This window comes from Aplidium turbinatum, chromosome 14 (genome assembly GCF_918807975.1).
Source record: "Aplidium turbinatum chromosome 14, kaAplTurb1.1, whole genome shotgun sequence".
Classification (NCBI taxonomy): domain Eukaryota; kingdom Metazoa; phylum Chordata; class Ascidiacea; order Aplousobranchia; family Polyclinidae; genus Aplidium; species Aplidium turbinatum.
In genome coordinates, this window is record NC_137485.1 from 4,472,456 (window position 1) to 4,487,733 (window position 15,278).

Sequence of the window (15,278 nt, forward strand, 5' to 3'; positions counted from 1 at the left end):
TAATAAATTGATTTTTCTGACTTGGTGTGATATTGTTTACTTTATTTTTTTGAAAGGTTGAATTTCGCAACGACCAATTTGACGAGCTGTGACACTGCGTCTGTGGACAGAAGCCTCCTTTAACAACGAAGTTTCCCAATTCACTACAGAAGTGTTACACTGAAATAAAACAATGGACCTTTATTATAGTTGCACAATAAGACTCACATACTGTAATAGACAAACGTTTAACGCGAGAGGTTTCAACCTTCAGCTTGGCATCGAAACTTCCATTGACGTCACAATAAATACCGATTTTAGGGGCTCTCTGCCGGAAATATTCCTTTTCCATCACAAATAACATCACAATGAGAAATAACATAATTAACAAGCTATTAGCTTTAAGTAGGCTACAGTGAAAACAAAGCGATTGCTGTCTGGTTATCACAAACGTCAGGATGAGATATTGAAAAATTTCACGCCAGTTCAATGCAAACAAGAGCAAAGTGAAAAATGTTGCAAACACAAACTTTACATTGTCAATGCAATTGATGCGTTATGAAACGTCTTTCAAACAGATATGAGGATTCGACGTTTAAAACTACCCCAATAGCTATGTGGAAAAAGACAAAAGCATCGGATAGAATCAAAGCATGGTACAGGCATCGCAGCGGTTAGCATTCTTGTAAACACTTTTCTAAGAATGGATAGCTAAATACATTCACGCAGTACGGTATGTTCTAGTGGTCTGGTTGGTTTTGAATATTTATCCTCGGACTGACAAAGCCTTGATAGGTTATTCCTGGTAGTTTCGCATACTTGTAGAGGCTCTTGACGCAGGGCCGGTTACCAAGATTGACAGAGTGAAATTTTCCCATAGTTGAAGTGTTGTAACCGGAGAATTATTCCATTCACTAGGTGCCGCTGAATGGAGAGCAGTCATGAAATGCGTTGCTCAAGCGCACACCTCGAGAGTCGAACCAGTGTCGTATGAATTTGAGCTAGGCGCGTAACCACTGAGCTAACGGGGCGGACTGGTCTGTAACGTTGGGTGTATTTCGTGTTTGATTCGGTTAAATAAGATTAAATATCTATCGTAATGTTTTCTATTGATGAACAATTTATAAGTATTTTAATGTTTTTTTAATAGGTCAGAAGTGTTTAAACGATTAAATACTCTACGAAACATTGCCAACAGAATGGACAACCACTATCGACCAATTCAAACACAGCACTGAAACAGACGAAAAAAACTGACATCACAAATTGCAACAACACTGGTAAATCACATAACATCTGTAATGCGAATGGATAAACTCGGCCTATTGATCAAAACCAATACAAGTTGTCGCGGTCACAGCCATGTGTGTATCAATGTAATACAACCAATAAATCGTCTCATTGCAAAATCCCCTGAACAATATATCGAGTGGTGGTATATATGCCTCTACCCGAAAAACTGCCTCCCTTGCATCATCCGTAGTTACCTAAACATGATTGATAGAGTTTGTAATTTACACACGGTGTTGAATGCACAAGGGAAAAGTGAAATTGTTTACACCAAGGGCCAGCAACCTTTTTCTAACGGCGGGCCAAAACCAAAATTTACATGGCCTCGGCGGGACGTAGCCTACCAATACCAGTTTTGATAGATTGGGACACATGACTTCAAGGCGTTGACGTAATGCCTTCAAAATATCGGCTTCAATATTGTTCTTCCATTCGATTATAATATAATATAGCACTAGACGGGAAATTTGTCATATAATACTATAATTTGTAAAGGGGCTGCGGGCCGGATGATTTTCCTTGGCGGGCCGTAGATTGTCGACCCCTGGTTTACGCTGTGTCGTAAGAATCTATTTTTGAGCCAATCTTAAATGATTTCATCACAACAAGAACGAAGTGTCTTTTGGAAAGTGTACTATCAAAACCTTCTTTGATCTTCAGAGAAAGAAACAGAATATCAACAAAATAAAGTCTCAGGAAATTAGCTCAGGAATGACATCTACTCTTTCCACGTTTTTACGCAAGTTCAACGTCAAACAAACGTCGACATAAGTAAATTGGATTTAATCCATCACATGTTTCCAGATCTTGACTTCACGCTCAACACAGCAAAAGAAAAAGAGCAATAAAATATGAAAGCATGTATCACATTAGTCATGGCATCGTCTTGTTTCCATTCTTGTGAACACAATTCGGCCAACTAAGTCCCCCGCAGGCAGCCGACACGATTGCGTAGAGAATAACCTAAAAATCGTCAAAATATCGTTAGTAAAATGATGGGCCTGGCCTATTCCTATCCACTACGACAGCGGTTCAGGTAGATTTGGCGTGATGGAATTCCACACATTCGACACCAACTTTGAAGATCAGCTGACAAATAATAATTTAATCTTCACATTGAGGACCCGATCAAACGAAAATGGAAGACACCATACTCAAGTTTCACCCTTGTTTGGGAACATCAATGGTGCATATCCAAGTGTCTTGGGCGGGAATCGAGTATGACATCTTCCATTTTTGTTTGATCGAGGCCTTAATGGTTTTACAAATCACCACACCCCTTAACTCTTGATAATAAACAAACTAAATTTAAGTATTTCTCAGAGCCGTGAAAGAAAAAGTTAGCACTTCCGGAATATTTCCTCGAAAAATGCTAGAACCAACTCAACCGAGCAGGTTTGGCCAGTCTCCACACCTTTCGTATTTCTCTAACATGTTGCTACTAGTAACTATGAAAGGTAACAGATTGTTGACTTACTATGGCGAGAACAGCAAGAAGGATAGTCAGTTTAATGTTCTTGCATCGCAACTTCCTGGCTAGGTTTGTACTTTGCTTCTTGAAAGTGGTTGACTGTGGTGATGACAATTACAGAATTACACCAAACATACTGCAGTAGTGTCAATTCAAATACAATCCAATAAAAATCAGACAACGGACTCTCGCCTTGACTCCCACAGTTAGCAGTTTTATTTGAATTTTAAAAATGCAAAGAAGTTAACAATAGGCCTAAACAACTTTATCAGTTTATGTACGCTATATGTTGCATATCATTGCGTCATCAATAAAGGTTTATATAACAAATCAATGAAGTAATCTGTAAGACAAAAACTTATTCATGAACTTACTGATTCTGACAGATCTTCAGTTTTATCAACAAGAAGATTCAAATTCTCTCCTCTAGCAGCAATACTGTCTGCACAACGTATAGAAACACATTGTAGGAGTGCAACAATAAAAAAACTCTGTAGAATCATTATAAAAGAAGTAAACTGTACACGACATTTTTTCACAATGGTGTTATTTCCATGCGGCTACTTTACTTGTATATAGTACAGCGAATACAGGAGAAAACTTGATTTAAATATTTCTTTGGTTTTGACAAACATATTGCAATTGTGATTACACACTTATACCATGAAATGAAGATCACACAAATTCATGACATAAGCGTTTGTTCACCGAACGAATGTCCACATACCTACATTCTTCACCATAATATCCTTGAGCTCATCAAGTTGCTCTTGTGTTTGGTGTATTTTACTGAACTCATCTTCAGTTGTGCTATACCGTCTCATCTGCGCCATCAGCACACTGTTAACAACACAACACTGTCAAAACAAACAGTAAATCCAAAACATCAATAGCCTACTCAGTACTCATAGAACCTTCCCAGATTGCTCTTGTGGTCATGTATATTGTTTACTGCATTTAAACATTGAAAGGAATATAGCTCACAATATAATCGCAATCCGATATACTCAACTGTATGATATGCATTGTTTAGCCAAAATTAGTGTACAACTAGTCGAAATAGCATATCCTAATGCCAGAATTTACTTTTCATTTATCTGAAAGGTATTAAACATCATTAGGTCAACTTATTGCAATACTATAAAAATACGAAATTAGCAAAACAACTAGGCTACTAAACATCGAAAAGTTAGTGACTACATTTACAGTAAAGTACGTAAGTAAGAAGCAAACATGTTTTATGGCTAAATTCGTTTGTTGTATGTGAGAACAAACGCAGTAAAATATAAGCATTGCATAAAACTGCTATATTTAATGGTAGCGTAAATGTAGTAACTTGAAAAAAATACATCAAAAAATAAAAAAACCAATTTAATTTTCTACATCTACATACGATGAAAATTCAGTGTCCATTGAATAAGGCAAAGCAGTTCTGGCATTCTTGCCGTACGAGATTTGAAATTTTCTTTTAATATCAGAAAGATATCGAAATGCTCTAGATCTCTCAAAATCATCTTCTGTGATCGCCAAGTATACAATGTGATCTTCACAGATGTAGTGAAATAAAAAGCTAAAAAATAAAATGTGTGACATATTGATTCAAAGTTTCCTTGCAATGTTTCAAGTATATATAATAATAGGTTAAAATAAAAAAATCATAGGTACTATACTGTAATAACTGATATACCGACCGACACATAACAATATACAGAGATGTACGTATACGCCGCAAATTTTACGCCGCATACTTGCGGCGTAGACTTTTTGTTTACGCTAACGCTTGCGGCCACATTTTTTGGATAGTTTGCGCTTGAGGCTACGCCGTAAAGTTTTCGCGTTTTTTTTGTGCACAGCATCAACGCATACTTTTTAATGTATTTTTTTCGCTACTACACGCCAATACCTTCCAGCGCTGCAGTTGAAAAAATGTTTTCAATGGGCAAAGACATATTGGAACCAAAACACAGCAAAATGTCAGATGAACACTTTCAGATGCTTGTGTTTCTTCGTGGAAATTCAAAATAAAACTTGTTTGTTTCGAGTGGTTTATACCGTGTGAATGTTTGGCACCTAGCAAACAAAATTAGTTTACGCTAGTGTATGCGCTGACGCTGACAACTTTTTTTAGTTACGTTGACGCATACGGCGTATGGTTTTTCGAACGTTTGCGTTTACGCTGACGGCGTCAATATATTTTTTGTATGCGCGTACATCACTGACAGTATATGGTTATTAGGGTGTTTTTAATTTTCTCATATCGTAAGTTTGATTTGTACAGGGCACCAGGTTGTTACAATTGGTAAGAAAACAATGTCTTTCAAATTTCAAGAAATTATTTCAACATTTACAACTTGCGCAAAGAGGTTGAAAAATTCGCAAAATCAATAAAACAAGCAACTTTACAACACGCAACCAAATAACCAGCTTTATTCAGTGCTTTTAATATGCACGCATTTCAGGCACGTTTATAGGATAACAAAGCAAATATAGCAACAAAGCAACTATTCCTCTAACAACCTTTACACCGTGTTTCACCCATAACCGAGATGATCAGAAGCAGTGGCGTATTTAGAAAGCTTATTAGGGGGGGGGGGGCAATACATTGTGTCAGTCAGCCGTGTAGCGGTCCAGAATCTAATAATAATGTGATGTTGACAGGCTAAATTCAAGAATTGTTTCTTGAGAGAAGCTTCGATCAAAACACAAACTAAGTTCTGCCAGCCAGTATTGACACTGGTTGTGTCGAAACACATTGCACGTACAAGATCCGCTATGCCCCAACTATATATTTCGGAGACCACTGTTTCAGCTTCGACGATTGATTTCCCGATTCTAGTTTTGGTACAGCCAGAAGTTTGGTAACGTCTTTGCCAGACACTAAAATTGGCAAACGGTCTACTTTGATGTGATTGTATTGCTCATAATCACCCATGATCTTCCCATCCCAATGTATGGTCAGTGGGGTGCAAGGGTCAAAAGCCTCCCTAATTTCGTCCGCCAGCTTTTGGCGATAGATCTGGCGAGCTTTGTGAATTGAACTTGGGCTAATCATCAGATCACGGGTTGGATGGAGCAATTGCTTGGACACCGCCAGTGCATTTAAAATATGAACGGCCTTCCTCGAGGTAGAATTGGTCCTGTCCAATGCTGCTGCTATCTCGAGGGTTACTACAGCAATTTTACCTCGTCGGAATTTCGGCAGACAGCTTGCAGCACTGGACCCAGGCTGTTCGGAGCACGTCGATCCACCAGCTAATGGATGACGCCCATCTCCAGACTTGTCGAGATTATCTTCTTGCTGAGTATACATTTCTGAACCATTGGATTCCAGTATGGTTAAATTAGTAGATTCGGCAACACGAACTGCTTCCGCCTCAACTCGTTCTCCCTCCTTTAATGCTCTATTCCTCACTCGCTCGTCTCTCCTGCATAGAACCATATCAACGCCAACCATGGAACCTAGGCGTCCCTCTTCTCTCTGGGCAAGAAGGAACTGGCGATCTTCTATGTTGCTCATTTCCAAAGCATTACTGTGTGCTATATCGAATAGGTGATCCAATGATTTCTTAAAGTCTGTCCGTTTGATTAACTCAAGCGCACTCTTACGATTTGATAGATTTTTTGCCATTTCTGGTGTAATTTTTTCACCTGATTAATCACATGGTTTTGATGGCGTGTTGGAATTCGTGCTCGACTCCAAATAGGCAAAAGCAAACTGAAATAAATGCAACAGCACAACAGACTTGACAGTGTAATTTTTGTAGTTTTACGAGGTGTTGCAATTGTGACGTAACAATGCTTTATTTGTTCTGTGAAGTGACGTAGCCTACAAGTACCGGTAATTGCTTATATTCCGCTGCTAAATTATAGGCTAAACAACCTAAACTTTAGCTTCCTTGCGCAAGTAGTAAATGTCGACGGATTTCAACAAAAATTTGCCAAAAGGATTTTTTTACTGAAAGGAAATGAACACCACCCTGTACATTAATATTAACAATGGTTAGAATTTTGCGTATTACGCTAAAAACACCCTAATGGTTATAGGCAAATTGTTCGTAAGCAATTGTTCGTAAAACAATTGTTCGTAAACTGTTTTTCGTAAAATGAATTCTGTAAAACAATTCTTCGTAAAGCATTTCTTCGTATATATACATCAAATTTTAACTGCATGCACGAAAAAATGCTTTAGGAAGAATTGTTTCACGAAGAATTAATTTTACGAACAATTGCTCACGAACAATTGCTTTACGAACAATTTGTCGGACACCCAATATATGAATAACATAAACTAATATAATTCAATTTTATAAATTATTATTAGATCAAAAAAGCCTACATAATAAGTTATAGAAAGTGCTCAAGGATGAATGTTGAATAGCTGAACAAATACAATTTGCACAGCCTTATCATAATCACAATAAACTATGAATGATTTGCTGACAGCCTACGGGTCTTCTTCAATTGCCTTACTATACATTGATGAGTTTGAATTCATGATAAGTTGAAGTGCCGTATTCCTATTACATATATGTTTCATAAATAATTGTTTCTAACCGGAAATTAAATACAAAAAGCACCAGCACAAAAAAAAATCGGGTTACAAATATATATATATGATACACAATAAAACTAGTGATGGAACAAACTCCGGTTCCACACAAACTCTGCTTATTTTTCTCAATTTCGGCTCCAGGCCAGAGGACGGAGGTGATAGTAGCTTCCGCCCAGAGTTGAAGATTAGGGTGGAGTGAAAAAAGTTTTTTGTTTAAATCGAAAAAAACGGGGTTCTTAAATCCCGACAAATGACCTAAAACTTCATTAAAAATTGACTTTAGGGGGTTGCCCCCATTTTCCAGCCGGCAACCCCCCAATTTTTGCGTGTGAGGGGGTAAAATTGCCCATCTCGGCAACCACTGGTCGTAGAGTCATGATATATAGCTCAAAAGCTGCGAAAACATCATGTTTCTATCTGTCCTAAGAAGAAAGTTTGCTCTATTTACAATACAAAACGAGTTATAGCCAAAAAAACAAAATATACACACATTTTTGTTAAAGTTCAGCATTTTTTCTGACAAATTGTGGTCTGTCATAAGTTTTTTGAAAAAAAAATCTGATATGTTGCACAAGATATAGTAACACACTGATAATACCGAAGATTGGGCCCATGATACAAAAATATTCACAACACAGTCCTTTTAACATCGGTTCAAAACATCACAATGAAGCACTCACATTAAGCATGATGTTAATTGCAGCAGTGCAAAAATATCACAAGTGTTTGGTGATGAACTTCAAAGAACTCATATTCATTTTGCAAAAAAAAGTTGCTTTGCCTGGTGTGACATGTTAACGACATGGCCGAGCGGAACTGCTCGTGGTTTTCAATACTGCAGCGGCAAAGCACGAGTTTGATTACGGCTGGAGGCAGATTGTGTTTGACATATATTTGGGTGGCTGGAGACTCGAAGAGTGGTAAACTCATTTCCCAGTCGCCCCCAAACTTACGTTTTTTCATAATTTTGTTGATTTGTAATTCCTCAGTTGAAATATTTCAAGTGTGAGCTTTGCTAATCCTAAAATGCTCTGTTTTTAAAATGACAATTCAGGCCTTCTGATGGCACAATAGTCACAAAAAAAAATTGAATAGGTATGTCAATTGAATTAAAACGACTTATTTAACCCTTTGAAGGTTGCGGGCGGGACTGTCAATTCAACTTTTTTGGATCAACAGTTGTATCTCTAAAACCACTGAGGCTGCGACTACGAGATTTCTTGACTTTTCCTAACTTTTATGCACCTCTATTGAGCTGAAATTTTGAGCAAATAAAGGTTATAAATTGAGAGATATAAGGTATTTCTCAGCACATCCTGAAATATTTCATATTCTATTGTTCAAAATTTTCCCACCAGCTGGATGAAAGTAATTAATTTGGCCCATGTCTCGTTAAGCCTAATTATTTCACAGCGTGAAGGGAATTGGCTGTATGTAAAATTATGTAAAAAAAAATTAATCACAACATTGCAATGCATGTTCATTACTTTACCAAAAAATAATGTGTAAACTCACGCTACAATTACAGTCATAAGTCACCTCAACATTTCAACGTATATGAGCAGTTCTAAAATTCACATAATTTTAATTTTCGGATATGCTCAGCGTGAATAATTTTACAAAGTGAATCCCAAATTTTGAAACCGTGCCTTAAAAAATAACAGAGATATCACTCCTAAAGCATAAGAAGAATCGACACTCGACAGCCCCCCCCCCTCCCAAACTGAGCAAGACTCCAGGAACCCAACCTTCTTAGGGTTAAAATGCAAAGTGATCAAACGAATCTGTTAAAAATAAAACATTAACTTATCAATAACACATTAGCTTATTGAGAGTAAATAACTGCACTGTATGTTGCAAGCTGTAGTGTATAACGCCAAAATTTGAAAAAAAAATAGTAGCTTTATTGTTTTTTGGCTATAACTCGTTTTGTATTCACAATAGAGAAAACTTTCTTCTTAGGACAGATAGAAACATGATGTTTTCGCAGCGTTTGAGCTATATATCATGACTCTACGACCAGTGGTTGCCGAGATGGGCAATTTTACCCCCTCACGCGCAGAAATTGGGGGGTTGCCGGCTGGAAAATGGGGGCAACCCCCTAAAGTCAATTTTTAATGAAGTTTTAGGTCATTTGTCGGGATTTAAGAACCCCGTTTTTTTTTATTTAAACAAAAAACTTTTTTCACTCCACCCTATTGAAGATGTGGGACTGTGGGTGCAAGCTCACCATCTTATATGCACAAATTCTAAAACTGCTAACAATCAAAGATGACTTAATAATCAGGTATATAAAGCTTTGGTAGAGAGTTTGCTTTGTTGAACCATAGAGAAATAAAACATAGTAACTTTAGCGGGTTTAGCATACTTTATTTCACACAAAATATAACATAATTAAATAAAATAAACTCAAACGTTTTCGACACGTACGTGTGTCCTCATCAGGAATTAAATCTGCAATACACTGTTGTATTGCAGATTTGTTGTATTGCAGATTTAATTCCTGATGAGGACACACGTACGTGTCGAAAACGTTTGAGTTTATTTTATTTAATTATGTTATATTTTGTGTGAAATAAAGTATGCTAAACCCGCTAAAGTTACTATGTTTAATCAGGTATATATCACTTAATAATAATGTTATTTTGACCAATCGCAGCAATTTGTCTCTTAGTGGCCTGTGACTGTGATCAAGATCATGACCAAGGGTAAATGTAATCTATTGAATTATTACTATGATGTTGTACTACCAATAATCCAAGAATACACTTGTTACCTGTAACATTGGTCCTAAGACAAAAAAATACCCATCAAGGAATTTATGAAAAATTGTAATACCAATCTTAATAAACAATTGCTAAATCGGGTTACACTTTCATTCGGCGGTGGGATGGCGCAACGGATAAGGCGTTGGCTTTCAAATTATGCAAACCTGGTTTGACTCCCGGCTTCAGCTGGTTGTTGAAAAACACCGCTCACTTCTACCCAGGGTGTAATAAATTGGGTGGGTGTAGTTGCTGAAGTAAAGGCGGCCGAGAGAAAGGAACTGGCCTCCCTACTCTCTTTAGTGCCGAAGGCTTAGTATCCTGTATTTTAAGAATGGGAAAAAACCCACCAACATTCAAGTATATATACCATGATTCAAGACTATACTGACAACTCAAGAAAGGAATTGACATTTGTGAGTGACTATAAGGACCTTGGTGTAGTTATTGATCAGGACTTATCATTCAGAAAACACATAGAAAAAATGGTTTCTAGAGCTAACAGTATGATAGGACTGATTCGACGTTCTATATCTAATTTTGATACCACAGTATTTGTCACTCTTTTTAATGCATTAATTCGTCCAATTTTGGAATACAATAATTTGATCTGGTTCCCAACATATACGTACTCTGTAGCTGTAGTAGAAAATGTTCAAAGACGCGCAACCAAATTGGTTCCTGGATAAAGGCATTTGTCATATTTTGAAAGATTAATTAGAAAAATTAAACTTGCCTACTCTAGCATTCCGACGTCTTCGCCATGATATTATTCAAATGTATAAATATTTAAATGGTTTTTATGATGTAAATTATACTGTATTATTTCAAATGAATCCAAATACCTATGATACATACAAGAGGCCATAACTTAAAATTGTATAAGCCACCAACTATGTCAAGGCTGAGAAGCAACTTTTTCACAGTACGTGTAGTAAATGCCTGGAATAATTTACCACCAACAGTCATAAGTGCACTTAGCTTGAATGCATTCAAGGCAAGGCTTGACAAGCACTGGAGCAGTGTTCCATTCAAATTTATCTTGAAATCATCTTGTGATGTTATGTATTAAGTGACAGTTACTATTGTGTATGTATTTTTCATGTATATTAGGGTGTGACAGCCGCCCCATGATTTTTGAAACTTGGTTTTACAGTGCCTACCTTTTTTTGGTGGTGAGGTTTTACCTGTATAAGATTTCTGTAAAGTTTCAAAAAAATTGGTCAAGGTTTAGAGGTGGCCGTGGCCACTAATGTTTTTGGGGGGTGCACGATGCATTTTTAGGGGTGTTTTTGTTATAGCTCAGCTCATAGACATGATAGAACGTCATGTTATAGCTCAATCGATGCTATTGCCAGCCGATGTAAATTAGCACTTCGGATTAACATTTTGCTAAAATAAACATCGGGAATTACAAACCAGACTTATAGCTGGTGATCACAGCTGGATATTTTCCATACAATAGCAAATGTTTCTGCACAATACAACAGTGGTGATTATGATGCGCTGACCCAATTCTGCGTCACTCTTTGATACTAGATATTTTCGACAGTTAATCCACGATCATTCTATTGCAAAATTAAATTCGGTAATTAGTTAGAAGATACTGGCGGCCAAATTGGCCGACTGAGGAGGTAGCACTGGCGGACATTCAAGCACTACTTAGCGGCCATGGCCGCGATGGCCGCCGACTGCTTAGGCTTGCAACGTCATACCTGTTCAAGCTGCTACACACCTATTTAAGAGTGCTACCATCTTTTCACTAAGAGCATGAGGCCTTACCTTCCATGTGAATATGTCATCTTTGAGTCTTTGCTTGGTATTTTCTCCAATATCTGTTCTGTGACTTCTTGAAAATTCCCAGCACATGATGCATATTTAGCTAAAATAGTCGTTCCTCGAGCAACAACAGTATATAGTATCGACATTTTGATATTAACAACGTAAAAGTTAAGTTAGCAGAAACTGATGGAAAGAACATAAATTTAACTTAATACAAGATATCTTTTAAAGTTGAAGACACTTTGGATTACAAATCAACACAATTTGTAAGAGTAGGCTAGCAGATGCAGTAGTTGCACAACGGATAGGCGCTGTTTTTCCTTTATATGTATTTCTGTTACCCGCTACTTTCTAAATTTCTAAAGTGGAAAAAAATAATTTGTTTTTAAAAAGTTTTGATGGAAACAGTGGTGTGGTCAAACAAGGCACTTTCATTTTGGTACTTTCACTTTTGTCCACTTGCATTCGTACGTGAAACGTTTTCTCTTCACGCACAAATCTCTCATGCCGACGATAAATATGCTGATAAACGTTCTGCAAAAGACTGAATGTCAACCTATAAAAACTCATCGACTAGCTATACATTTACTTGAGATACAGTGCATTTAAATGCAACTGCACATATGTTTCAGAGACTTGTTTGCGTTGTTCTTACCTGGGTGAAGGTAAAAACACATGATATCAATTAACCGATTTCAAAAACAACATCTCAAAAGTGACCAAATCTTTCGCTTAGCTAAGCAGATGAAAAAAATAAATAAAGATGTCACAGGTGAGAAATGCATAAGAGATGATGACGATAACTTCTCTCTTGATGACCAGGGTAAGAAGTTAGCTTGGAAGCAACATTACGAAAAGCTGCTCAATGAAGAATTCTCTTGGAACCGCAACAACCTAACCTCGGAACCTTCTGTCCAAGGTCCACCCGTATACATTACCAAAGACATGATCATTAAGGCACTCAAACAGATGAAAACTGGAAAGGCAGCTGGCCCATCTGGCATCACAGCTGAAATGCTCAAAGCATCCGGCGACACTGGAATCCAACTCACCATGGATCTGGCCAATGATATTATCAGAGAGGGTGCAATACCGGAAGATTGGGAGGAGAGCATCATCATCAACTGTTATAAAGGCAAAGGAGATGCCCTACAAAGAGGTAACTACAGAGGTTTGAAGCTATTAGACCAGGTGATGAAGGTGATTGAAAGGGTTGCTGATAACATCATCAGAGACACAGTCTCCATTGACGAGATGCAGTTCGGTTTCATGCCAGGACGAGGCACTACCGACGCCACCTTCATAGTCTGACAACTACAGGAGAAATTTCTCGGTGCAAACAAGAAACTCTACTTTGCCTTTATCGATCTGGAGAAAGCTTTCGACCGGGTCCCAAGAGAGGTTCTCTGGTGGTCCATGAGGAAGCTTGGAGTGAATGAGTGGATTGTCAGACTCGTTCAGAGTATGTACAAGCGAACTAAATGCATAGTACGTGTAGGAGACAGTCACAGTGACGACTTCGAAGTCAAAGTCGGTTTGCATCAGGGGTCTGTCCTCAGCCCTGTGCTATTCAATATAGTACTCGAGGCACTGTCATGTGACTTCCGCACGGGTTGTCCTTGGGAACTCCTCTATGCTGACGACCTGATCATCATCTCTGAATGCCTAGACGAGCTCGTGGAAAGGTTGAAGATATGGAAGGACGGCTTGGCTGCCAAAGGCCTAAAGGTCAACATGGCCAAAACCAAGATCATGATCAGCGGAAAGGAGTTGCATCGACTGAAAAACTCAGGATGCTACCCTTGTGCTGTGTGTAGGGCCGGTGTGGGCACAAACTCCATCCAATGCCACACTTGCCTCCTCTGGATTCACAAAAAGTGCAGTGGCCTAAGAGGAGATCTGAAACCCGACCCATCCTTCAAGTGTAAAAGATGTGCAGGAGAAGCCCGGCCCATAGAGGGTAGAACTATCACTGACATCCAAATAGATGATGGAAAGTTAGAAGTGGTAGACGCTTTCTGTTACTTAGGTGACATGCTCAGTGCAGGTGGAGGTACCGTCCTCAGCTCCACTACCAAGGGTGAAGACAGCCTGGGCTAAATTCAAACAACTACTGCCCATACTCACCAACAAAGATATCTCTCTTTCCAGTAAAGGCAGGGTCTACAACAGCTGTGTCAGGAGTGTGATGTTGTTTTCGAGTGAATGCTGGGCTGTGCGAAAAGAGGTACTGGGAAGAATCAAACGAAATGACAATTGACAACGCAACGATACGGTGGATCTGCAACATCAGACCGCAAGAGAACCAGTACACCAGCTCAGACACTCTACTCGCCAGGCTGGGCTTGCGAAAGATTGAAGATGACCTCCGATTCAACCGTCTCCGCTGGTTTGGACATGTTGAAAGGAGCAGCGGATGGATAAATCAATGCCGAGATGTGCCAGCAGCTAGGACAAAGAAGCCTGGGCGTCCCAGGAAGACATGGAGTGACACTGTAAACGATGACAGGAAGCGGTGGCGGATGACCAACACTAGCCCCCTAGATCGTGATGAATGGAGACTGAGGATGTGCTTGCCAGACCCCATCCTACCCTGATTCTAGGAAATGAGACGTAAAACAGGAAGAAGAACAACAACAAATTTTTAATGGATTTTTATTTTGGCTGCAGGAAAAATAAAAGAGCTTAGAGACCTGTAATGGATGCCTACCGCTGTAAGTATAATTGATTCTTTCCTCGCACGCAATCGGTCAACAACAGTACTTAATCATTTGCTGACATACGTAACACACAAAATAGATCACACAACACTTCAAACAACTATGGAAACTTTACTCAGCCAAGCTCGCTAATCAGCCTAGCATCAACGGTCCAAAGCCTCTCCATTCTACAAGTATGTGAAACTGTCAGAAGTAACTTATGAAAGCTTTTGTTAGTCCATGGATAGTAGGGTGGAGTGAAAAAAGTTTTTTGTTTAAATCGAAAAAAACGGGGTTCTTAAATCCCGACAAATGACCTAAAACTTCATTAAAAATTGACTTTAGGGGTACGCCGGTCAACAGCACAACTGAACGCCACAACTTCCGCAGCCCAAAGTGAAATGGAAGTCGAACCGGCTGCTGGCCATGCCTCAGAGTCCAAGTCAATAAGTATATACAGATTCTTCACACCTTAGTCACTTATCAAATGTTTCCAACTTTTCATCTAAATCACCTCAATTTTCAACCCAGAATCGCAAAAAATGGCCGAATTTCGCCAGAATGTGTGAAAGGTATCAATTATCGGATCGAGCTGAACTGCAGTTCTGCAATGGTCTATACTTTGATGGACGTAAAGACGCAACACAAACGGTTGTGCAAGGTCCAAATGAAAAGCACTACAAATCTGTTCAATTGGAATAACACTATACTGCAGCTGGCGAGCCGGGGAGTTATTACCT

General features: G+C 38.6%; 2 protein-coding genes across 3 annotated transcripts; one reads left to right on the plus strand and one right to left on the minus strand.

Annotated features, from left to right (window-relative positions):
- Positions 1 to 122: 122 nt before the first annotated feature.
- LOC145783045 (vesicle-associated membrane protein 7-like) lies at positions 123 to 12,016 on the minus strand. Of its 2 annotated transcripts, XM_082594812.1 has the most exons (7): positions 11,840 to 12,016; positions 4,134 to 4,310; positions 3,468 to 3,580; positions 3,115 to 3,182; positions 2,747 to 2,839; positions 2,138 to 2,232; positions 123 to 1,466 (listed from the first exon to the last, which is right to left on the minus strand). In XM_082594812.1, the coding sequence occupies exons 1-6, from the start codon at positions 11,983 to 11,985 to the stop codon at positions 2,143 to 2,145; spliced, it is 687 nt and encodes a 228-aa protein (XP_082450938.1). In that variant the 5' UTR covers positions 11,986 to 12,016; the 3' UTR covers positions 123 to 1,466; positions 2,138 to 2,142. The 2 variants fall into 2 exon arrangements, with proteins under 2 accessions (XP_082450938.1, XP_082450937.1); XM_082594811.1 differs by having other exon boundaries at positions 123 to 2,232.
- A 2,072-nt stretch (positions 12,017 to 14,088) lies between these two features.
- LOC145782820 (uncharacterized) lies at positions 14,089 to 14,436 on the plus strand. The gene has a single exon (XM_082594587.1). It carries the CDS (start codon positions 14,089 to 14,091, stop codon positions 14,434 to 14,436), a length of 348 nt encoding a protein of 115 aa, XP_082450713.1.
- The last annotated feature ends 842 nt before the right edge of the window (positions 14,437 to 15,278 follow it).